Genomic DNA, 26,551 nt, shown 5'->3' on the forward strand with positions numbered 1-26,551 from the left:
GAGGGGGGGAAGGGGATGAGGATAAAATAACAAATGAAAAGAAGAGAGTCAAGTTCTCTGGTTTCAGCTTCCACTCTGTTTTTTCACCTCTCGTATGATTATACTGAAGTAGTGCATCTGCAGGCTGGATAGCCTATGAACTAAAGATACAAACCATTAGATTTCTCACTACTTCACTAGAACGTTTCAATTGAACACTATTCTAAACATTACATACCCAGATAACCAAGACCAGTGCTTCTCTTCTATATGAGAATGTTGATTTTTTTCTCTAAAAGTACTCAAGATGATGTAGATAATATTGCGAGGAAAAGGCTTAACTCTTTCTAACTCAGTTCTTTTTTCTTTTCTTTTAGGAAGACAAGGTTTTTAATCTTCGGTAAGTACATCCTTTGTTCCCATTATATCTTTCGGTCTCTAATTTTGATAAAACATAGTCTGTTTCTGAGAAGCGCATAAATCTTTCAACACTTTTTCAGACGAAAACACAGTTCTCACAAACTGCTACTTAGCTGTTGGCTCAGATCCGGAGATACAATGAGCTGTAGACATCTCTGAGGAATTCAGGAAACGCTGGACACACAGGCTCAAGGAGTGCCTAGACAGACACTCACAACTGATGTGCGACCGCAAGGGAAAATAAACGAGACACTACCTCAAACACCAGGAGTTGAAGAGCTTGTTCTAGATACGCTGGTATGTGGTTCTTTTTCTTGATAGCGCAGACTCTGATGGAAACACTGCTCACTCTCAGAAACTCCGCAATGGGACATGCCCGGAGCATAGGCCAACCTTCACACAATGCGCATAATACGGGAACACAACAAAGGTACAAGGAAATGTTTCTTCAGACACGATGTGCCGTGGACGTTACCTACTGCCGAAACGAAAGACTAAAACATGAAACACGAAACGGAATACTGCTCTAACTTTCTAAAACCCGAAGAGCTTCTGAAACTTGGTGAGTACACCAAATTTACTTCAGTTAAGTGCGCAGATTGTAGAAGGCAATCTTTTCAAATAGAATCTTAGGCTAAGGTAAAGGAGAAAAACTAGAACTGCACCCTGCAAAAATGCTTGAGCGGCCACTTTAGGGTTCCTCCTGCACCATGCTTTTTTTTCCAGAAGCTACCATTGTTTATTTCCTTCAGTTTCCGTCAATGACCATTAATGATGGCACATGCAGGGTGAGCCCAGGCTTCTTGAATCCTGACACCTTCTCGTAGGATTTTGGGGGAAGTAGCACCCGGCGAGTATAGTCCGGGGAAATGATGTTCCGTTGTGAACTGTAAACCGGGTTCCCAGCCTGGCAGATTTCCTGCAGAATACCTTCCCTATAACCAAGCACTTTTGCAATAATTGGGCATGGCAGTGTCCCCAGAGGCGGCTTCGGGGGAGGGGGAACCCAAGGACCTATTCTTTATTAGCTACATTTGTTAGGCGCACAAATCATCACTACAGGGATCTCTAGGCGCTGTTGCAATGTGGACGTAGCGAGAGACTCGACATCTGAGCAAAAAGCCAAGTTTTCAAGAGCTTTTTCATGTAGTGAAGTCCGTACATGCTCGAATAGATAAATGTAACCTATTCCAATAGTGGGGGCACGGAATGAGAAGGCGCTGCCTCCGTGCCTCGTCGTTCTGATGCGTTTTGGGCATAGAAGTAATCGGTCACTCGACCTGAGCTACAGTGCCGGGTTATATGGTTGTAGTTTCTGCCTCAGATAGAGAGGCCCTTCATCTGGAGGGTGTTGCATACCAGGCAGAGAAGTTTTAAGAGGGCACGTTTTTTAATCGGGAGCCAGTGAAGGAAATAAAGAGAGGCCTCAGAGGGGGAGCGAGGAGGAAGATTAAGTATCAGTCTAACAGCTGAATTCTGCACCACATGAAGCCTGGCCAAAAGGCGGCTCATTATTAGTGCTTGTACCAGTGTCTTCCTAGCTTGAAAAGTCTATTGAAAAACCTTTCTAAGGGTTCACAGAATGCCAAAACAGGTACCAGACACTGATTTGCCATGCTACTTCATGGAGAGCTTGTCATCCATCATGATTCCCAAATTCCTTGCACATGTATTGGGAATCGGCGGAGCGCCTAGCTCAGGAGACCACCAGTCCTCTGCCCAAGCTGCCTGTGCCTTCCCGAATGGAAGATTCTCTGTTTTGGTCATACTCAGTTGAAGACCGTTCTTGGACATCCACAAGGCTATTGTCAGCAGGAAATGTTTAAATCTTTCTTTGGTCAGGGTGAGGTCATGGTCTATTGTGATGATCAATTGAGTGTCATCAGCATAGGAGATGGTTTCAAAACCATAAGACCGAATGAGTTGTGCCAAGGGAGCCATATAGACATCAAACAGTGTCTGGCTCAATATTGAATCCTGAAGCAACCCCTAGTCAATATATGAATGAGCTGATGTATACCCGCCCAACTGGATCTGGTTTGTGCGTTCTGACAGAAAATTGACCAGCCATTCCAGTGCTTTGCCTCTGATAAACTCACAGGGTCTATGAACTGAGATCCGATGGGAGATGGAATCGAATGTGGCTGAGAGGTCTAAAAGAACAAACATGGTCGCCAATCCCTAATCTAATGCCAGTTTGATGGTGACTGTGACCTCCACAAGTGCAGCCTCTGCACTGTGTGAGGCGCAAATGCCAGATTAGGAACCGTCGAGTAGATGATTAGATTCCAAATATAATAATAGTTGGGCATTCACAGTGGATTCTAAGAGTCTGGAGAACAAAGGGAGGAGGGAGATAGGTCTATAGTTAGCAAAATTCTGGGAGTCTGCAGTGACACTTTTTTAGATGGGGCTTGATGTATGCTGCCTTCCATTTGCAGGGTATGCTAGCCAATTTTAGGGCGAGATTACATACATCCGTGAGTGGGGTGCACAGAATAGGGGCTATGGTAGTATTCATGTGAGGGGGTGCTGGGTCTCTCAGGGACCCTGATTTTATCATATTTATACGGGCTAGGGTCTGATCCTCAGTTATTGGGCGGAAACGTTCCAACATGCAGACAGGAGGAACATATTGGGATTCCTCTGTGATGGAGCCTACTGGATTTGAGAATGTGTTATAGATGATGTTGATTTTTTGTTTAAAGTAGGCTCCAAGATTATCACAGCGCGATTGGAATGTCGGAATCATTTGATTGCCACTCTTAGGGTTTGTAAATTCTTTGAGGGTTATGAACAGCTCCCTAGATGAGTTTTTTGCTGAGTCAATTCTCTCTGCAATATGGGTTCTTCTGGCCAGACTACAATGTTTGAGATACGTTCCGAGAGCGATTAAATAGGCTAGTTTGCCCTCGTAGATTTGTCCTTCCTCCAGATCCATTCCAGTCTCCTTACTCTGGTTTTCTCTTCCCTTAATGCCTTAGAATACCAGAGAGCTGGGGGATGTTCTCCTCGAGACTTAGGTTTTCTTAGCGGTCGAAATTGAGTCAAAGGCCTGTACAAGTGAAGCTTCAAAGGCTGTCAGGGCCAGATTGATATAAGTGTGATCCATAATAGATGGAGGACTGAAGACCGGGAGAAGTCTGGAAGACATCGCCTTCCTCCAGTGTCTTGTGAGCTTAGGGCCATGGCTGTGAGTCACTTTGTTGACCTTGGTATCTAAATTAAAATTAATAGGGAATTTGTCAGTCCAGGTCTGCTCTATGGGAGTGTCTACTGATAGGATCCCCTCCTCAGCAAAGATTAGATCTAGTGTGTGTCCTCATCTATAGGTAGGGGCTGATACCAGTTGGTGGAGTCCAAGAGACTCCATATCTTCTAGTAGTTGGGTAGTGTCCGGATCTGTTTGGATGTCTATATGAAAGTTAAAAATCCCCTATCAGCAGAAAATAATCTGCCACCAGGATATAGGGTGCTAAATGTTCCTACAACTTGGCACTGAAGTCCTTCCTCCCGTCTGGCGGGTGGTAGACAAGGGCTCCCTTCCAAGTTATGCCATTTGATGCCTTTAGTTGAAAGATTAGCATATCCTGCATAAGTGAGGAACAAGAGTCTAACATCTCTATTCTTAGAGGGTTTTAGTTACTATGGCTACTCCGCCCTACCCACTTCTATGTTGTCCGTCACATCTAGTTATGGTGTAGTCTTGTGGCAGTGCCAAGGCTACCACGGGGGAGGAGGACTGCGTTAACTCTTTGGGTGCATCGGACGGCCAGGAGCCGTCCAACGCACCAGTACTCATGTGCTTAGGACAGCCCCCGGCCATCCTCGCACATGGCACAGGGAATCCCCTCTGGTGTGGGCACCAGAGGGATTCCCTTTACCCTCCACCAGCCACGGGAGCTGGGGAAAAGCTTACCCAGCTCCCGAGGCTGCCTGGATGGTTTCCCTGAAATGACGATCAGCGCACATGTCGCGACGTCATCTCAGTGAAACCGAAACTGAAATGAGCCAAGAGGCTCATTTCAGTTTCACTTTCCACGTGCTCAGTGGGCTATCTCAGCCCCACGTGCACGTAGAAAGACGGGAGAGGTATCATTGGAAAGGGCGATCCCCAAGCAGGGATCCACCCACTAGATACCAGGGAGGGTGGAGCAGCCTCTTGGGAAAGGGACCTTTGCTCCCCCTATAACTATTTGGGCATAAAAGTCTGGGGACGGAAGCCCCCAATCTGCCCCCCACGCGGGCACAAAGTCCACTAGAAAACAGGGATTTTAGTTTATTGATGTTTGGGTGGTGGCTGCCCAAAATGGACATAACAATACCCTACCCCCAGTGAAGTTCCAGTCTTTCTTTCTGCATTCTGGGTAAGAAAACATTGGGGGATCCACGCAAACCATACCTCGCTGGACTCCCCCGGGTGTCTAGTTTTCAGAAATGTGTGGGTTTGGTAGTTTCTCAAGATAGCCGACGAGCCCAGGGCCAAAAACCCCGGTAAACCCCCCTGCCAAACCAAGTTGTTTTGTGATAAGTAATTTTAATGTCTCTTCAATACATTTTGAGCCCTTGCCTGTAGCGGGTGCTTGACCCACCCACACGAGTGAGGTACCATTTTTATCGGAAGACCTGGGGGAGTGCTTGTTGGTAGAAAATTTGTGGATCCATGTAGATTCAAGAACTTTCCCACACAAAAATTTGTGAAATAAGTGTTTTTTTCAGCAAAATTAGAGGTTTGCAGGGCATTCTGTGTAGGAAAACGTTGGGGGGATCCACGCAAGCCATACCTCGTTGAACTCCCCAGAATGTCTAATTTTCAGAAATGTATGGCTAGTGTGGATACCCCAACATTTTTTTTTAATTAATTTTTTTTATACAAATTGAGGTTTGCAAGGGATTCTGGATAACAGAACCTGGTGAGAGCCAGACAAGTAACCCCATCCTTGATTCCCTTGGGAGTCTATTTTGTTCCCATTTCAGAAATACATAGATGACTTTCATACCGATTTGTCCCTGTTCATATTTTTCCAAATGAATTGCTAGTTACCCGGTACACAATAAAAAACCAGTGCAAGAAGCTGCTCAGTAATTGGCTCTGGGTTCGTCGGGTTCCTGGTGAACCTACTATCCCTATTTATCCCCACAACCAGTAGGGTCCAGCAGATGTAACGGTATATTGCTTTCAAACATCTGTCATACTTAGTAGAAGTTACAGTTGAAACAGTTAGCACAAATGGCTGTTTTTTTCAACTCATTTTCATTTTTTTCTATTTTCAATTGTTGGTTTCTATATGAAAACCTTGAAGGATCTACACAAATGACCCCTTTCTGAATTAAAAATGTTGCCTACTTTTACGAAATGTATAGCTTTCCAGGAACCATCATTGCTTTCAAACCCATTTTTACCATTTCCTGTAAAGAGGTTGAAAGCACAAAAAATAGCAAAAATTAGGCTATGTCCCAAACTGTGTAAAAATTGTTGGTTTTCTGACAAAAGTCTGCTAGTTCCTGAAGCACAAGTTACTTACTTGTGTAAAGCTATATCTGTAAGAGACATTAGTTAGTGATAGATTCCTTACCTTAGAATATCCCTAGGCGTCAGACTGGATCCGGAAAGGTTTTCGTCAGCAGTACCCCTGCGTGTCGGTAGGCATCGTCATGAGGCTCCGCGTACGTCCCTGGCGTCGTAGCCGCCGAGATGACGTCGTCGGAGCTACTTAGATGTGCACACGCCCGCTGACGTCAGTTCTGTACACAACTTTTCCGCGCCAGGAACGCAGAGCCATGCAAGAGACCGACTACTGGTGCAACAGAACAAGGGTCCTGAAAGGGATGACCTGAACCCTAGAGAACAGTTTGCAGAACGGGGAGGATGGGCGAGTGGTAAGGAATCTATCACTAATTAATGTCTCTTACAGATATATCGTTACACAAGTAAGTAACTTGTGCATCTGAAAGAGACACGTTTGTGATAGATTCCTTACCTTAGAATACATACCCAAGCAATACCAACCCCGGTGGTGGGTCTGCGAAGTGAGATTACACCAGAAAGTCACGGAGAACTGAACGGCCAAAGGATCCGTCTCTCCAGACTGGACTGTCAAGGCAATAGTGCTTAGTGAAAGTATGTAGCGAGGTCCAAGTGGCTGCTTGACAGATATCTTGCAGGGGGACACTGTGTCCCAATGCTGTAGTAGCCGCAGTCACCCTGGTAGAATGGGCGCGCAATCCTACCGGAGGTTCCTTTTTAGCCAGAGAGCAACAGGCTTTAATGCACTGGACAACCCAACGGGAGATAGTCAGCTTGTGCACAGCCCAGCCTTTCTTGGCGCCCACATAGTCAACAAAGCTGCTCATCCACCCTGAACTGTTGTGGGAGGTTGAGATAGAATGAAAGCGCATGTTTGGGACCAGACGGTGGAGCCTCTCCTCTTCTCTTGAAGGGTGCAGAGGCGGAAAGAAAGTGGGCTGACTGACAGTTTGCCCGAGATGAAAGGCAGAGACTACTTTTGGTAGAAAGGAGGGACGTGGTCGAAGCACAACCTTGTCCGGATGAATTGCCAGGAAAGGAGGTTTACAGTTACGAGCCTGGAGCTCACTCACCCGCTGAGCGGAGGTGATGGCAACCAGGAACACAGTTTTCAAAATTAATAACCGTAAAGGATAGTTATGAGGAGTCTCAAATGGAGCGCACATCAAGTATGTGAGAACCAGGTTCAAATCCCATTGAGGCATCACAAAAGGAATAGGAGGGAAAAGGTGAGTAATACCTTTGAGAAATCTATTAACAACTGGGGACTTGAAAAGAGAGGGCTTATCAGGCCGCGGCAGAAAGGCAGAAAGGCAGAAAGGGCAGAAAGGTAGCCCTTGATAGTGCCCAGAGCAGAGCTCTGCTGTGCCAGAGAGAGAAGTAACAAAATGACCTCAGAAAGAGGGGCAGAAAGGAGATCAACAGCTTTCGCCGTGCACCATGCCACAAACTTGTTCCACCGGCAGGCGTATACAGTTTTAGTCGCGGGACGCCTGGCTGCCAGAATCTCATTACAGACTTCAGGAGGCAAGTCAAATCAAATTAATTGTCGCCGCGCAATCTCCACGCAAGGAGGTAGAGGCTGAACAGGTTCGGGTGGAGGACCTTCCCCTGTTGCTGCAACAGGAGATCCTCCCGAAGAGGCAGTTGTATTAGGGGATCCTACTGAGTAGCTCGGGATACCAAACTCTTCGAGCCCAGTCCGGTGCCACCAGAATGACTTGGGCTCGGTCACGTCGGATTTTCTTGGCGGAAAGGCGTACAACAAACCGCAAGTCCACTCGCGTCGAAAAGAGCCTCCGAGCGAGTGTCGCCTTGGAAACCAACGCACAGATCTGCTGACAGTACGCGTTCTCTTCGATGGCGAATAGATCTAACCAAGGCTATCCCCACTGCTGAAAGAGACCTTATGTCACCTCCGAGTGAAGGCGCCAATCGTGATACAACATGCACTTGCGGCTGAGTTCGTCCGCCCTGGCATTCAAAGAACCTGCCAAGTGTTGAACCGCCAAGGAAATGCCCTGACATTCCAGCCATGTCAAGAAACGCAGAGCCTCCTGACATAGGGTCCACGACCCCACCCCGCCTTGCTTGTTGCAGTACCACATGGCGGTGGTGTTGTCTGTGAACACCTGCACTACTCTCCCCTTGACAAAGGGAAGGAATGCTTTCAGTGCAAGTAGGATCGCCCTGAGCTCCAAAAGGAGGATATGGAGCTTGGACTCCGCCGAGACCAGAGGCATCTGATCTCCGCCTCTCCCATGTGGCCACCCCATCTCAGGAGGGACGCATCCGTCACCACTGTGTGCTCCGGTTGGGGAAGGGAGAGGGATCTGCTGCTGAGAAAACGCTGGTCCGTGAGCCACCACTGCAAGTCCTGTACAGTGCCCTCCGAGATCTGGACGTAGTCAGACAGGTTTCCCCGATGTTGGGCCCACTGGAACTTCAGTTGCCACTGCAGAGCCTGCATATGCCACCTGGCATGATTGATGAGCAGGGTGCAGGAGGCCATGAGGCCCAGCAGCCTCAGGGTCTTCCTGACCGAAACCCAGGACCAGGGCCGAAAGATCAGAATCATAGCTCGAAGGTTCCGTACTCGCTGTTCAGGAGGATAAACCCGAACCTGCGCCGTATCCAGAACCGCTCCGATTAAGAGGACCTTCTGAGAGGGAATCAGGTGTGATTTTGGCACGTTGATGGAAAACCCCAGCAAATGCAGAAGGTCGGCTGTAGTCTGGAGGTGGGAGATGACTGGCTGGGGCGAGCCCGCCTTCAACAGCCAGTCGTCGAGATAGGGGAAGACTGAAACCCCTGATCTGCTCAGATGAGCTGTGACCACCGCCATCACTTTCGTGAACACCCGATGGACGCTGGTAAGGCCAAAAGGGAGCACGGTGAACTGAAAGTGCTCGTGGCCTACCGTGAGCCGTAGGTAACGCCAGTGGGCCGGTAGGATGGAGATATGAAAATAAGCATCCTGCAAGTCCAACGCTACCAGCCAGTCTTGCGGGTCTAGGGTAGACAAGACCTGAGCAAGCGTGAGCATCTTGAACTTCTCCTTCCGGTAAAAGCGATTGACGTTCCGGAGGTCTAAGATAGGACGCAAGCCCTTGTCCTTCTTTGGAACGAAGTAGTAGTGGGAATAACAACCACGACCTACTTCTGACATCGGAATGCGCTCGATGGCCCCCTTGGCCAAGAGGGCCGCAACTTCCTGCTGGAGGAGTGCTAAGTGATCCCCCGACATGCGGTGGCACTGAGGTGGCATGGCTGGAGAGGTAGACTCGAAGGGGAGGGAGAAGCCCCTTCGGACTATCTGGAGAACCCACGCGTCCGAAGTGATGGTGCACCAGTTGGGGAGGGGACGGCTAATCCCCCCCCCGCCCACTGGTGTCCGGTCGGCCTAAAACAACAGACTAGGAAGGTTTTGAAGCAGTGGTGGATTGACCCACCCGCTGGCCCCTGGACCCACCACTGTGGGCACCATGACCGCGGCTGCGCTGAGGTTGCGTTGGGCGGCGGTTCTAAAAGGAACGCGCTAGAGCGCCTCGACTCTGACCTCAAAAGGAGCGAAAAGCAGACCCCGAGGGATCGCGAGTGGTGGCGAGACCCAAGGACTGGGTCGTAGCCGGAGTGTCCTTAAAGCGTTCCAGGGTGCTATCCACCTCGACAACAAAGAGGCGTGTGCCATCAAAGGGCATTTCCAACAGAGTGTTCTGGACATCCACGGAAAAGCCAATAGTTTGGAGCCAAGCGTAACGGCAGAGTGCCACCGTTGTGGTAAGAGCCCTGCCGAGGGAGTCGGCCGTGTCAAGTCCACAATGGACAGTGAATTTGGCAGCATCTCTCCCCTCGGTAATGGCCTGGGAGAGCACCGCCCGAGCTTCCACAGGGCACTGAGGCAGGACCTGTGCCACGGTGTCCCACACAGAACGTGAGTAGCGGCCCAACAGGCACGCAATCGACCGCCCGCAATGCGGAACTGGCAGAAGTGAAAATCTTTTTCCCAAATTGCTCCAGTTTATTAGATTCCTTGTCCGGAGGAGCAGAAAGGAATGCGCTCGGAGAGGCAGAGGCCTGGACAACCAGACTCGGAGGCATCGGGTGTTGTGTGAGAAAGCTGGGGTCGCCAGGCACTGGGCGATGGCGGTGTGCTACACCCTTATCCACAGGAACCCCTGTGATAGGTTAGTTCCAGGTGCTTAACAGGATGTCAGCAAGGGCATCGTTGAAGGACAGCAGCGGCTCCGCGGAGGACGCTGGCTGCAGCACCTCAGTCAGGAGATTGGTCCCGATAGGCACAGAAGGGAGCTCAAGGTTAAGAGCCTCAGCCGCCCTTTGCAACACCACAGAATAAGTCCCAACCTCCTACATAGCCACGGAAGAAGGTGACAGGGTACCAGGGTGTGGAGAGAAATCCAGATAGCCTGGACCTTCCATAATACCCTCCCAGTCCGGTTCATCCTCGCATTGAGCTGCGGGAGGTTCTTTAGACCCCTCTCAGTACTCCCCTTCGTCCGCCGGCTGTAGAAGAGGCCGTTAAGGACGAGGTTCCCAGGGAAATGGAAAAAACTCCCCACCTGGAATTGGAATCAGGGGGTAGTAGACCAATCCAGGATCGACGCAGTCCGGCGCCATGTCGGCTGGCGGCGCCGAGGCAGGAGCCGGCGGTTCCACACAGATCATGCCGGCATAGCCGGGGCCAAAGGCGGCAGCACGGGGGCAGAACCACCCAGCGGGCCCACGGGGCCCAAAGGCGCTCCAGAGGGACCCAATAGGGCGAACAAACGGCCCATATCCATCAGAAAGACCTGTATTTCGTCCGGGGTCGCATGAGGGACCGGAAAGGACGGGCAGGCGACAGGCAACAACGGAGGCTCCATCGGAGCCGCAGTGGAGTGACCGCCCGCCCCCTCCACCACGTCCCGCGACCGGTGAGGGGTAGACGAAGAGCGGCGGTGCTTCTTCGACTTCTTATGGCACTGTGACTTACCTGTCCCCGAATCCGATGAGCGATGGAGTCGGCTTCGCGACCGGTCCCTCGACCTCCCACAGAAGGAGGACCTCGAGCGGCGTGGAACCGATTGTCGAACCTCCAAGGGATCACTAAATCCTTGTACTCATTGTACTCAGGTTCCAGGCATGCAATTGAAGAGAAGCTGGGTGCGGATGTATTATCTTCCTTGTTCATCGTTAGCAGGGTGGCTAACGAAGGATAGCGATAAAGATTGGATTGCGAAAGCAGGAGCAGCTCCGTGAACCAGTGCTGACGTGGCCAATGTGGAGCAATGAGGATGAGTTGGCATGGTTCCTGTTTCATTTTGATCAGCACTCTGGAGATTAGGGGATATGGGGGAAAAGCGTACGCAAAGATTCCTGACAATTTTATCGAAAACGCATTCCACCATGACCCTATCTGAGGTTCCCTGCTGGCAAAGAAACAGCATTTCTGGTTCCCCTGAGACACAAACAGATCCAAGTTGGGTGCTCCCCATTTTTGGAAGATGTGCTTAAGAACCGATGGTTGAGTTCCCACTCATGATTTGATTGATTCAACCTGCTCAAGGTGTCTGCTAGGTCGCTCTTTATTTCTGGGAGATGCTCAGCTTTGATAGTTATATGATGTTGTAAAGACCATTCCCATAACTGTTGAGAATCCCAAGATAGGATCGGAGATCTCGTTCCTCTCTGCTTGTCCAGTTAATGCATGCAGGTGGTGTTGTCCATGCGCATGAGGACGCTCTAATACTTGGGAGGAATGACTGGAGAGCTAGAAAGATTTCTGTCAGGTGAAGCAGCAATGGGCACTAGAGGGGTCATCGATCGCCACTGCGCGGCCTGAGAAATTACGGAGTCAAGCTTAGGATAACTTATTAGACACGCTGAAGCATCGTCCGGAGCCTTGCATTTCTCATCAATTCTGGACAAGACAGGGATAACCGTTGCTGGTGTTCTCATTACTTTAAATCCCTCTTTCCATATGTGGTCAACAATAGATATAGACCTAACCAATTTTCTAGATAAGTCTTTAAAATCATAAAGAAAGCAGTCTGATTGTTTTACTGTTACGGATAGCTGAAAACGTGATTCTACTCTCTCAATTAAAGCATGCAAGCCGCCGATGCCTTCTGGCGGAGACTTTATCATCTGTGGAGATGGAGATGCTGGCGAAGATATGACAGTCATCTCATTCATCTCCTGTTTGACCTTCCTTTTGAGGATTAATATCCTCAACTTCTCCGTCATCCGAGGTATCCGGATGTTGTTGCGGACCACTAGTATTTCCCACCGAGGAGGATGCAGACACAGCCACAGAGGTTCATGGTGGTGAAACAACAGACAGTGGTGGCTGCAGTGGTGTTGGAACAGGTGTTGAAGGAAAACGTGTACAATAGTCTTGTAATAATTCCTGAAGGTCTTGAACCACTGCAACAGGAAGGTGGATCATAGGTTCAGAAACTGGCTCCATATATTGCAATTTTGCTTGAGGAGGGTGATATTCCTGTTCATAGTATCCTCCATAATCCTCGTCATCATCCTCCTGATACTTTACATGCAATTGGGAAGGACTATCAGCCAGTCCAAACATCTCATCATCGTCAGATTCCTCCAAGAATGTTGCAGGAGGTAAAGGAGACACTATCGCAGGATTTTTCAAAAATTGTCTCGTCGACGGATACATTGGCGTAAGCTGCAAGGAAGATGGACGCTTACGACCAGGCGTGGGGTACATCGTTGATGGTAACGGCGTCAGCATCGTTGACGAGGACATGACTGAGTAAGATGAAGCCATCGTCGGTATCGTCGACTAGATTGTCGTCTATGCTGTCGTAGACTATGTCGTTGATGGAACCACCGTCGTCGACGAGGATGCCGACTAAAAGGTTAGAGTAGTCGTCAGTCAGTGTTGCCATCGATGATGAGGTCGACGGCGGTACAGCAATCGTAGTCACTGGAAGCGTCGTCGACGGGACCGTCGTAGAGTCCATCGTCGGTGGAGATTATTTCAAAGATGAGGAAGGAGAAACTTGTTTTGAGGATGGTTTTTCGGTACAAGCTTCTGAGACAGATATCTTCATGGAATGGATAGAAGAATATTTGTCTTTTTTATGGCTTTTCTCCTCAGTAGGAAATGGAAGCTTTCCTTTTTGTGAGGTACCTTCTTCCTCATGACAGAGTTTTTTTTGTCTTCTTAAAAACCTTAGGAGATTCAAGATATCTCTCTCTCCTTTTAGGTGTTTCCTTGGAGGCCAGTGAGTTAGAGCTCTCCTCATCCTCAGAAAAAACATCAGATTTAGACTTAAGCGTCTGCAGCCAAATCAATAATCTACCCTCTCTGTCCTTGAGGGTCTTTGTACATTAGGTTCTACAGATTTTGCAGTCTTTTACCTTGTGTTGAGGGTAAAGGCAGTAGATGCAGCTCTTATGTGGATCCTCAGCATGTAGTCTCTTTTCTCCACATGACCTGAAGAGACCCTTCTTTTAAGATTCAGATATCTTTGAAGAAAGATTCTGCTAGAAAACTTGAAAACCAGAGAAAAACTGAGCAGAGCTCAGGGAGGCTCCTTTTCACACAACGTGTGGTAGAAAATCTGAGGAACCTAGCCTCTCTTGGAATTGTTCTAGAGGGTGCCGTCGCCTGATTGGCTGTTTGTTAGTTTTGGTTCTTTTCTACAAAAGAATGGGGATAGGCTATTGCACTGACTTTTCATTGCATGGAAGCCTATGGTAATTTTATCTACTGCTTTTATATGTATATCATGGGACTCCCACAACGACGATGATTCAAGCATGTTAATCTATGAAGGATCCAATACTGGAGAAAAGCTGGCTAAATATGTACACCGATTTCTCATTAACACATACAATTAATTTCCACATTTTATTACTTTCGAACGACATCAAAAATACACTTTGAATTTAAAGATAACCCCTTCAGATCTATGGCTGCCCGAAAAGCAAGAATCACGGCTGAAAGACAAACTGGAAACTGTCACATGGCAACAAACCACTGCCTGCCAAGTGACTAGCCAAACTGTGCTCTATGAATCCAGTTAAAATTATACACTTGACATACACTTGACACATATTGAGTGGAGTATTGCACATGACAGCTAAAAAAATTACAGATGCTTCTCTCGAGCTGCGGCACCGTTTCAGCTGGTAAGCAGATAAAATGCAGAAAGGTACAGAAATAGACAATGACAGCTTGTATAAATGAGAAACGCTGTAATAGTCATTCCACTTGCTGGATGATGAAGAAAGCAATTGTAATGTAGACAGACGTTCAGCTTTGAGATTGTCCACACAATCGCCTGGAATTGTATCCATCTGAGAGCTACGGAGTGCCTGCCTGTAAACTCTTCTTTCAGTGTGGCAGAACTGAGTGTGCTTGATGCCAATCGGAGCTGCTGCTTTTTAACACACTCATGCAGGAGAGATGTTTTTGGATTAGCAGTCAGTCAGGCACCAATCATGTAAATTTTCATCTACGCTTCAACAGGCTTTGAAAATAATTTATACATGGCCTGTGTGAGAAGCTGGCCTGGCATATATGGTGCACACATATGTAAGTGGGCACCCTGCAACAACTTAGACAGCCCTTATGGTGATTTTAGTGGTCTTAGACACCTTAAAAAGCTCTCTTAAGTGGTAGCTGTAGAGAGCAGCCTTCAGGCTTAGTCCAGAAGGAGTATAAGTAACAAGTTACATACCTTCGGTAACGCATTATCTGGTATAGACTATCTAGCTGCAGATTCCTTACCTTTGAATTTCCCAGGCATCAGGCTGGATCCGGAAACTTTTGCTGAGCAATACCCCTTGCGCGCAACGTCGGTTGGTTTCATTTGGCTCCAGGTGCCATCGATGGAGCATCGGTTATGATGTCACAGTGCCTACATAGGCCCCACCCAGGCGCTGGGACTTCAGTACTTTTCGTTTTTCCACGCCAGAAGCGCAGAGCTATGAAGTGACTGACAAAAACATGTGCAAAACTAGGGCCTTGAAAGGGCAGTAACCCTAGATCTACAACATCAGCCCGCAGCATGAGTGGGGCTGTAAAGAATCTGCAGCTAGATAAAGTCTCTACCAGATATTGCGTTACCGAAAGTAAGTAACTCGTTCATCTGATAGAGAGACTTCAAACTGCAGATTCCTTACCTTTGATACCCAAGCCATACCATCCAGGCAGCGGGTTACGGACTCAAGGACTAGACTAAAATGTCTAGCAGTACTGAGCGGCCAAAGTGCCCGTCCCTGCGCACTTGACCATCAAGGTAATAAAGTTTGCTGTAGTCGCAGCTTTTCCCCTGGTGGAATGGGTCCTTAATCCCTCAGGAGGCTACTTCTTCACCAAGGCATAACAGATTTTAATGCTGAGAACAAACCAGCAGAGATGGCTCTTTTCTGCACTCCCTTTCCCTTCTTTGCTCCCACAAAGAGTTGGTCATCCACCCAGAACTCTCTTGTGCAATCAAGGTAGAACGACAATGCTCTTTTTGGGTCCAGTCAGTGGAGACGCTCCTCTTCTTTAGAGGGATGTGGGGGAACAAAGAAGGTGGGCAAAGTGATGGACTGACCCAGATGGAATGGGGTCACAAGCTTTGGTACAAAAAGATGCCCTGGTGCAAAGCACCACCTTGTCTGGAAAAGACATTAAAAAAGGAGGCGAGCTGGCTAACGCATGTGACTCACTCACCCTCGGGCCGATGTAATCGCCACTAAGAAGGCTGTTTTGATAGACAACAGCCGAGACAATTGTTCAAAGGTTCAAAAGAAGAGCACATCAAATAAGTGAGGACCAAATTAAGGTCCCATTGTGGTATAATAAAGGGCGTGGGTGGACAGTAGAAAGAGGAGCAGAAAGAGAGTCAATAGATATTTCTGTACAGCACAATACAAATTTCTGCCAACAGCAGGCGTTTACCGACTTAGTAGAGGGCTGCCTGGCTGCCAGAATACCATTACAGACCTCGGGAGGAAGGTCAAAAGCCATCAACTGCCGCCGCTCAATCTCCACACATGGAGACGCAGAGTTGACCGGTTCGGGTGGAGAACCCTCCCCTGCTGATGCACCAGAAGCTCCTCCCGAAGGGCCAGCCTGATCGGAGGATGGACACTCATGCTCAGAAGCTCTGGATGCCAAACTCTCCTTGCCTTATCCGGCACCACAAGGATGACTTGGGCCCGGTCGATCCTAATCTTCATCAGAATCCTGGGCAGGAGTGGTAAGGGCGGAAAGGCGTACAACAGGCCTGAGCTCCACTTGCAATGAAACGTGTCATCGAGTGATAGACGCCTTGGAAACTCCAGCGTGCAGTACTGCTGACATTGCATGTTCTCTTCGGAGCCAAACAAATCTAACCAAGGTTCTCCCCACTTCTGAAAGAGACCTTAACCCACCTCAAGCCACCTCCTGCTGGAGACGCCATTCAAGATCTTGGTCATAGGAGATGCTTGAGGGTCGGGCTATTTGGAGCCCGAAAAGCCTTTGCAACTGCAAGTCTACGCAGTGCACAGGGGTTCAGTTCCTGCTGCTCCGATGAGGGATACTGGCCTCAAACTTGGTGAGAGGACAGGAGAGGCCTCGAGAGATGTGAAGAACCACCACCTGTTTTGCTGAGCCTTTCAGAGTTCATGGGAGCCCATGATCAGCAGACCGGTCAGCTTAATTGCGGTGGCTGTAGATGCAAGGAAATGACACCTTCACTTCAAGGGAGATTCCTTCAGTTGTTTTGGATGCCCACAGGCCTTGGAAGGCTCCTGTATGGAGCACAGACACGTTTCCATAGGAAGAGGTTTTTTTTTTTTTAATTTGCCAATAACGTAGGCATTGTTTGAAGAATCCTAGCAAAATTTTGAATTGTCTCGCCTACTTGCTAGATCCTGGAGCAATTTGTATTTTTTATTTTGCAAAGTGCTCCAGGATCCAGCAAGTAGGCAAGACAATTCAGTGCTCATTGCTATTGACGAGGAATCCCTGGAAGAGAAATATATTATATGGTAAACAGACAAAACAAAATTGCCTAAAGAAGGAAACAAAGCAAAAAGTAAAAAAATTATTCATTGTGTAACTTTCAGTAACATTTTATGTTTAAATGTGTTTATTGAAGTTTTCAAAGAAACAAAACTCAACAAACAGAGATAGCATGAGAATAGACATTGTAAGAATCTGGGTAAGCTGCGGGTGTAATCACAGCTCATGAAGGCTCACTTTTGTACCTCCCCAATATGCGGAGTGCATCCCAAAAAGGCATACTCTGTAAAAAAAACGTTCAGTAACATTTTAAATGATTACCTCCATTCCTAGGCGGATATCTTCCAGCACCCCATCAACAACATGAATTCCAACATCCTCTTGGTATAGGACCAACCCAGCCAAAAGGTTGGCTACACAGTGAATGCTATTATATTTCACATTCCAAATGTTGATCATACAGCATATTACATAGTCTTTTACTTCAGGGTCATGCCAGGACAACTTTCTCATTTGCCGCAATACCTAAAGTAGGAAAGACAGTTCATAAACTGAGTACACATATCAAATAAAAATGCAATTAAAGCATAAAAAGTAAGCGTAAGGTAAAATGGTTCCCTTCGTGGAATGGTCGAACTGCTATTTTCTTTTCTAGTTTAGTGAAATAAAAGCTTTAAGCAAATCATAGAACACACTCACATATATATATACACACACACACATATATATATATATATATATATATATATATATATATATATATAGTCAAGAATAACTTTATTTCAGTTCAGAGAACCATAAAAGTTTGTCAAAAAAATATTCTCAATTCATAAAACATCAACAAAAAAGATTAAAAAACAGTAATTCACAAAATTTCAGCAAAGGCAATTAAAAAACCATAATTTCAAAAAGATGACGGGAATAACAAAGTCACTTCCTGATGATCCTATGCCAATTTCACTCATAACGCTTTATAATCATGATGGAGCCCCTCAAAGTTTGCGACAACGAAGCAGATATCAGAAGAGGCCAAAGTATGCAAGTAATTAAAACCATAATTATATGTGAAAGGATGAATATTCGTTAATAATGGAAGCAGAAATCTGGTTCCAAACGACTTATATAATGTGCAAAATAGAAGAAAGTCCAACAAGCTTTACCTAGAAAAATTAACACATGGGCAAGGCTTAAATTTGCCCGCCCATCCTCCTGGATGAGAAAACGCTAACAAAAAGTGCACGGTGCATAGTCGGAACCTAGTTAGATAAAATCTATTTTGGGAATAAGAAGTAAAAGATAAAATTGAGCAGGGGCAGACGGCAAATGGAACACTCCTATGTCACCTTGCAATTGACGGATGATCATATTGCCCCAGGTGAAAAACGACTCTTTAAAGGTGAGCTTTGCATTTAGAGGGAATCTTTCAGGGTTTTCAAAGATGTATCCTAGACCTACCTCTTGAAACTTTTCTCTCCCAAAGAGCCAAGGGTTCTTTAAAGCATTATACGTATTGAACAAGTTACTTACCTTCGGTAACGCTTTTTCTGGTGGATACAGTATCTGCCTGTGGATTCCTCAACTTGTGAATATCCCCTGCGCCAGCAACATTTGGAAACTTTTGTAGCTCTCCACGCCGATGAGGACGACGTCACAGAAGCACGGCTCCGCTCGCGGCTCCGCTGACGTCACTGGATCCATAAGAGGACCTAGTCGGCGTGATGACGTCAGTTCCGCGCCTTCGAGGCACACGGACGGACTGACAGCAATATATAAAGTATACACAGTACATAATATACAAACCAACACAAACAGTGTGAAGAAAATGCAGGAAGGCAAAAGAAATAACACTTCCTTTGACAGTAATAAATACATTTTGAAACATCATCACTATTGTAGGTATACAAGGGTGGACAATGGGGAGGCGGGTGGGTCAGTGAGGAATCCACAGGCAGATACTGTATCCACCAGAAAAAGCATTACCGAAGGAAAGTAACTTGTTCTTCTGATGGATACATCTGCCAGTGGATTCCTCACCTTGTGAAAAGATTCCCACAGTAGTCCTACTCCCGGAGGAGGGTGTCCACCCTTCTATACCAAAAAGTCCTGAAGGACGGAACAAGCAAAGTGTCCGTCCCTCCTCACCTCGGAATCCAAGCAGTAATGATTTGTGAAAGAGTGGAGGGAGGCCTAAGTTGCCGCCCTACAAATGTTCTCCACAGGAACACCTCTAGATAAGGCAGATGTAAAAGACTTTGCCCTGGTAGAATGAGCCCTTATACCCTCTGGAGGTGCCTTACCGGTCAAAGAGTAACATATCTTGATGCACAAGATAATCCATCTGGAAAGGGTGCGCTTGTGCACCGCTCTGCCTTTCCTGCAGCCAACAAAGCCCACGAAGAGCTGGTCATCCACTTGAAAGTCTTTAGTCCCATCGATGTAAAAGCTCACTGCCCTCTTAGGGTCCAAACGGTGAAGCCGCTCCTCCTCCTTGGAAGGGTGAGATGGAGGATAGAAGGTAGGAAGGGTAATGGACTGCCACAGATGGAAAGGAGTTCCCACCTTTGGCAGAAAAGCAGCCCTGGTCCTAAGTACCATTCTTTCAGCATGAATGGTCAAGAACGTGGGTTTCGAACTCAGAGCTTGAAGTTCACTTACCCTCCTTGCCGAGGTAATGGCAATGAGAAAAACTGTTTTGAAAGATAACAGCCTTAAGGGACAATTGTGCAAGGGCCAGAAGGGAGAACCCATCAGGTAAGTAAAGACAAGATTTAAGTCCCATAGAGGCACAATAAAGGGAGTAGGCGGAAATTTGTTGGTAAGGCCCTTAAGGAACCACAATACAATAGGTGACTTAAATAAGGACGGCTGATCTGGCAAACAAAGGAATGCCGACAAAGCCGTTAAATATCCCTTTACAGTAGCTACAGCAAAGCCCTGCTGAGCAAGAGAAAGAGCAAACTGAAGGATGTTGGATAAACGAGCCCTCAAAGGGTCAATAGACTTCTCTCCGCACCAAAGAACAAATTTAGACCACCTATAAGAATAGATAGATTTAGTGGAATGACGTCTGGCAGACAATATTACATCTACCACATCAGGCGGGAGAGAAAAAGAATTCAGGTTGCCCCGTTCAATCTCCAGGCATTAAGGTGTAAGCTCTGGATGCGGGGGTGTAGAACCTGCCCCTCCGACTGCTAGAGGTGGTCTGCCCTCAGAGGGAGACGGAGCACGAGGAGAGGTGGAGAAGATCTGTATACCACACCCGTCTTAGCCAATCCAGGGCGATTAGTATGACTTGGGCCCGGTCTTGGCGAATCTTCCTCAGAACCCGAGGAATCAAGGGTATGGGAGGAAATGCGTAAAGGAGATACGAGTCACGTCTCAACTGAAACGCGTCCCCTAACGCTCCCTGCATCGGATACTGGAGACTGCAGAATGACGGGCAGTGAGCGTTCTCGTGAGTGGCAAACAGGTCCACCCGACGAGTTCCCCACGTCTGAAAGACGTGGCGAACCACCTCCGGATGGAGCCTCCACTCGTGGTCGAGACCTGCCGACAGACTGTCTGCACGCACGTTCAGAACCCCGGCCAGATGATTTGCCATCAGACAAATCAGATGATCCGGGAACCCAGGACCAGAGACGCAGAGCCTCTCTACAGAGACTATGCGACCCCACTCCTCCCTGCTTGTTAACATACCACATCACGGTAGTGTTGTCTGTCAGGATTTGAACCAACTGACCGCGAAGGGAAAGGAGGAAGGCCTTGAGTGCCAAATGTATCGCCCGCAACTCCAAAAGGTTGATGTGAAGCAACCTTTCCTCTGGAGACCAAAGACCCTTGATCTCCAGATCCCCCAGATGAGCACCCCACCCAAAAGTGGATGCATCCGTGATTACTGTGGCCACCGATGGAGGTAGATGGAAGGGCTTTCCTTGGGACATATTGCCCTCCACGCTCCACCAAGACAGATCTGCTGCAGCTTCTCTTTTTTTTATTTTAGTAACGTAAGGATTTCCTCCTGCAGGAGAAGAAGGTGGTCCTCCGAGCAAGCACCTTGGCAAGGAGGGTAATTCGGAGGGAATTCCCGAAAGCAGGAGCGTACCCATTTTCTACAAGATCTAGAACCCAAAGGTCTGTAGTGACAGATTCCCAATCTTGAAGAAAATGGGTAAGCCGGCCCCCCACAGGACCAACATGATCCAGAATGGTGGATCTAGGGCTGTAAGAAAGTCTGGATCACCTGGAGCCGCCCTGTACCTTGTAGAGAAGTGTGGCTCAATGGTTAGAGCGGCAGACCCTGATGCAGAGGTCCGGCCCGGGACCAGGGTTCAATTCCCGCTTCGGCGGGTCTTGGGCTTAATTTCCTCGTACCCGATATTTCTCGCCTCAGTGCCTATTCTAATCATGGGTCCCACTCTGCAACTCTGGGCAATAGCTTGCTTAATCTCCACAACGGCCCCAACAGCGCAGGGGATGCCTGGCTGCACCTTGGGGGTGCCCAGGAGCGGACACTTCACAGGGCAAGCCAGGATGGGTTCCTCTGCGGTATAAGTACAGCGCCGGGACACCTCCATTGGTAGGTAGCTGCGCGCTTTACAAATGCCAGATTATTATTACCTTCTAGCTACAATCTTAGAAACCGCAGGAGCTGAAAAGGGCTTACGCCATACCTCCATGACTGGTTCAGGGATGGCCTCATTAAATGGAAGTAAAGGCTCTGTCACGGTGGAGGAAGAATGCAGGCCCTCAGTAAGGATGTTCGGTATAAATTCAGCAGTTGGTAGCTGTATATCCAAACGCTCCGCGTCTTTCCTAATGACCGTGTGGTAAGGAGCCACATCTTTAGAGGGAGCATCAGTTGATGGATTAATCTCCCATTCTGGTGACAAATCAAGGCCACTAGCCTCCTTTAATTCCTCAAACAAGTCATCCGACTCCATAAGCTCACCCTCTTCCATCTCTTCAACCTGGTACGTTTGCTCCTCCAGAATCCTTTGTGCTTCTCGCCTGGACCTAATCCTCAGGACCTGCGTCGGCGGCGCCGCAACTGACTCCGATGGAGCCGGCGTCGTACACGGATCCGGAGCAGCATCCGGAGTCGAACGAGGTCGAACCGGAGCCGGAGAAGATGGAAGCGGTGCCGATGTCCTCGGTGCCGGGAAATGCCAAGACAGCATCGCTGGGAAAAATGGCATAAATGGAGCCTGAGCGTAGGCTTGAGGCACCCTTAGATTAAAAGCCATTGGACACATGGGACCCGAAGGTGCTCCAGAGGGGTACATCGTGTGAGAAGTTGGCCTGATGTATGATGTCACTAGTTCTAGTGTACACCTTGTATCAGTCCAAACAACCCTTATGGTGATTGATTCTAAAGTCAACCTTATAGACCAGCTATCCTAGTGGTAGCATGGACAAGAGCAGTCTTAGGCTAAACTCTGAATGGCATGTGAAGCCAGTTGTGATACCATATATAATCCTTTGAATACCAAATGAAAGGACACCACAACAGATATATATATATAAAATAAAGTGTATTTATTCTAGTCAAACCCTCAGCACTCTTTATGAGATTCGAGGTAAGTACAACACAGTCTTATTCAAGCATACATTAAGTCACACAGGTAAGTAATACAGTTAGGGCCTAGGGGCCACGCAAACCATATACTAAAGAAGTGGTATAAGGACCTCTGTCACGGAAATAGAATAGGCCTAGGCCTAGGGAATCGCTGGGGTTACACTACACTACCAACAGTTAGGAAGTGGGAGGCCCACGGGATTCAGGTGCAGAGTGGAAACACGGACGCGTAATGCGTATAATCGATAGAAATAGTACAGTTCTGAAATAAGCAGTTTTAGGACACTTCTGGAGTAGCTAGAAAGTCGAGACTCGGAAACTAGACCCTAGGATAGTCACTACCCTTGTGAGCACCGAAGTACCCAAGTTACCTAGCCCACAGGCTGCGGGTGCATAGGTGTGAACTTGCGTCGGGTTTCGTCGTGGACTTCTATGGATGCCTGAAGGAAAGTTGCTGACAGGCAGTCAGTGCAGAGTGTCCGGTAGATCTCAAGGCCGGGATCGAGAAGGAAGGGTACCTGCAAGCAGAAGGGACAGAGTCAAGGTCCCTAGCCAGTGACCACGTGGAACCAGGAAGTAACCAGGCGATGTCATGAAGATTGCAGGCGAAGCTTGTCGCAGCAGCCACGGGTACCAGGTGACGTCGAGGACGACCAGGACCAGGAGGCGAGCTGTCCCACGAAGGCTCTTGCTGTCGGCGGCGTCGCAGTCGAGCTAGGACTCACCAAGCCTTGGCAAGCAGAACCCACGAAGAACGGAGGACTTGCTTCTGGTGCAGACCAGGAAGGTCTGGGGTGCTTCTCTTTTGCAAAGAAGCGGGAGCCAGTCTGGAGGAGCCAAACCAGCAGTGAAGATTCAAAGGTGTGTCATCACAAAGGCCGCTAGCCAACGGGCAAGCAACCGGACAGACGCGGCAAGCAGGAAAATGCAGAAGGGCCCCACGCAGGACTCGTGGAGTGTGGGGGGCTGATCTTCGGTGCAGATGGTGCTTGGGGTTGGGGCTTCTCAATCCCCGGTGCACAACTTCGAGGGTGCCTCAGAAGCTGCGCTGGAAGATAATCGCCACTTTTCCCAGGTAGCCGGTCCCACGTCTCTCGTCGCCTCCACGGATCTCAGCTCGGCTGTGGATGTGGATCAGGGTCGGAGAAGTCTGGAAGTCAAGGCTCTGGTCGGGCTCTGCAGTCGGTCCCTCGTAGAACTTCAGCAAAGCAAAGGGTAAGTCTCTTGATGGTGCCTGTTTGCACAGGGTAGCCACTCCTTGGCCACAAGGGAGATTCTTCAGTCTTCTTCTTTCGTCGAATGTCGAAGGTCCAGAGTTTCTGTTCAAGTTGCAGGTTCAGGATAACCTAATCTCCTGGGGCCCAGCTACCACTCTTATACTAATCTGGGGGGCTAGGTTGCCTGCTAGGTCACGCATTATGGGTGGGACCTGGGAGAGGGGGTTACACCCCCTTCCCTTTGTCCAGTTTCGTGCCAGGACTGGGGCTGGTGTGCCCAAGCACCGGTTTGAACTGGACTATGCATGGGACACCTTGTGTGCCCTAGGCAGTGTCTCGTTTCATTCATCCCTCCCTGCCCCAATACACTAAGGCCTGTCTGGGGTGGTGCTCGCACCTCCCAAGGCAGGAAACCTATTGTCCAAGCCTCCCTTGTCGGGATCACTCCCAGCAGCAGGAGGTCAGACTTTTGTCGTGGCAGCCGCATCCATTTTGTGATGCTGGGGCTCTGGTTAACTTTAACCGGGTAAGTAGGTTACAACATGTCTTCTCCCTCTAGAAGGGAGGGATAATATCCTCATCCCCAGAAATGGGATGGGGGTATTATTCCAAAGTGTTAGACACCTTACACAACATGTTTTGATACAGCCAAACCATAGTTACCATAACCGTTTAAGATTATAAGGCACTTTAAGAGTATATGGTAAGCTATATCATAGAACAGCTATAAGGACATGGTTCCGAAAGCTGCAGACAGGCTCAGCTCATGCTAGAGCACCATCTCACATGTTACCAAGCACTCTGCCTCCAGGATTGTTAAGGCCTGCCATAGGAGTGGCTGATAGGTACACATGTGTCTATATCTAAGATAGGTATAGAAATACTACACCTAAGCAAGGGGTGATTACACAACCTTGCCCCAGCTGAGTGATCAGCCAGTTGTGTCATAATGGAAGGCCAGGCCAGGGGTGGCATAATACATGCTGCAGCCCCTGGTAGGCCTAGGGTACACCCATGCCCTGGGTACCTAAGGTACACTGTACAGGGGCCAATAAGGTGTTCCTATCCAAATGGGTTATGCACCTAAAGTACATAGTATTAATTTAGAGAGAGAACAGCAGGGCTGTGGGTCTGATTAGCAGGCCCACAGCCACATCCAAGTCGAAAACCAGTAAAGCAAAAGCAAAAAGTGGGGGTGAACATCGAAAGCAGGCCCTACTCTCCTACACATCGCTCTTGTGAAGATGCCATACATTGCATTTAAATAATGCGATGGGTCTTGACCCGGGCCTGGAAAGGGGGGATAAGGCTCAGATTGAGGCATTACCGGACTCGGGCCAATCGGCGCCGACGGTGGAGCCAGCGGAGTTGAAGACTCATCAGGAGCTGGAGCTTCTTCATCCGGAGCCAGAGAATGCGTCGGCGTCGGTGATGGAGCCGGAGCCGGAGAGTGCTCCGGTGAAGCCGCAGGCGAGGTCAGGCAAACAGGAGAAGCAGGATTTGAAACAGGAGAGGGAGAAATATAGTCCTTACGACGTCGAGTAGGCGAAGTCTATCTCGGAGCCGCCTCCTTATCCGAACGGCGTCGAGAGCCATGCCTCTTCTTCTTTTTATGCTTCTTGGACTTCGAAGCATGACCCGACGTCGACTTCGACCCCGACCTGGAGCGTCTTCGACCTCTCTTCTCTTTTTTCATCCTCGCTATAAACAACATAGCTTCTCTTTCTTTCAAGGCCTTAGGATTCATCTTGCGGCAGCAAGAGCATCCCTCGACGTTGTGATCCGACAGGCACCAGACACAGTCCTCGTGTGGATCCGTGATGGACATGTGCTTACCGCACTCCCTACACGGCTTGAATCCAGACTTCTTCGTCGACATCTTTGAACAAGAAGCAAGAAGAAAGAAACACCCGCAGAAACACAAAGTAACTAGCCAAAGCTACGGAGAGTCCCAGAAAACCGTTAGCGTCGACGGTGTGAAAAAAAGGGGGAACTGACGTCATCACGCCGACAAGGTCCTCTTATGGATCCAGTGGCGTCAGCTGAGCCGCAAGCGGAGCCATGCTTCTGTGACGTCGTCCTCGTCGGCGTGGAGAGCTACAAAAGTTTCCGAATGTTGCAGGGGATATTCACAAGGTGAGGAATCCACTGGCAGATGTATCCATCAGAAAAGGGTATTCTAAATAACTTCTCTTGAAAACGCTAAATCTTCTGAGAGCCAAATCTTAGTCTATAAGTACAAAGTGGCACAGACTATATGATTGTTCTATAAACTCTAGGGCCCAATTCTGTGTGACAAAATAAAGTGGAGGACTTTTTGGGACCATCAGTAGTCTTTTGATTAATTTATTTTCTACTAGTTGCAGCTGTCTGCTTCTATTGTACCCCCAGACCCCTGCCCAATATGTAGCAATAGGGAAATATTTAGCTCTATAAAGAGTTAATGATTCCTTCACAGGTTAGAGCCACAGTTTACAGGTAAACTGAAACAGTCCATCCACAGCCCTGCTAGTCTGCTTTGTTCGAATGGTTAAAAGTGGTCCCCATTTCATCTGGTTATAGAATAAGTTACCCAGATACGAGACATTAAACGTTTTGGCTTTTGTGGTCTTTGGGCCACACACCATTATATACAATTTGATAAAAAATAACTTTTAAATCGAGATATGTCATAAAATCAGTAAAAGCATGAAGAGATTTCTGCAGCCTCATAAATGAGTGGCTATATATTTATATGTATGTATAGGGGGGTGTGTGTGTGTGTGTGTGTGTGTGTGTGTGTGTGTGTGTGTGTGTGTGTGTGTGATCAAGGCAGGCAACTGCTGACACACGTAATGGAGAGGCTGTTTTGAGCG

The 26,551-nt window shown here is 48.1% G+C and overlaps 1 protein-coding gene across 9 annotated transcripts in view; it reads right to left on the bottom strand.

Moving 5' to 3' along the window:
* The window catches only part of UPF2 (UPF2 regulator of nonsense mediated mRNA decay), a 1,571,752-nt gene that overhangs the window by 965,691 nt on the left and 579,510 nt on the right, over positions 1-26,551 (bottom strand). For all 9 annotated transcript variants that reach the window (XM_085652863.1, XM_085652867.1, XM_085652865.1 and 6 more), the window contains one exon: positions 17,223-17,426. In XM_085652863.1, the coding sequence (XP_085508989.1) occupies positions 17,223-17,426 (204 nt within the window). The remainder of the gene's footprint in view (positions 1-17,222; positions 17,427-26,551) is intronic.

Source organism: Triturus cristatus, chromosome 4_1 (assembly GCF_964204655.1).
Source record: "Triturus cristatus chromosome 4_1, aTriCri1.1, whole genome shotgun sequence".
NCBI classification, from domain to species: domain Eukaryota; kingdom Metazoa; phylum Chordata; class Amphibia; order Caudata; family Salamandridae; genus Triturus; species Triturus cristatus.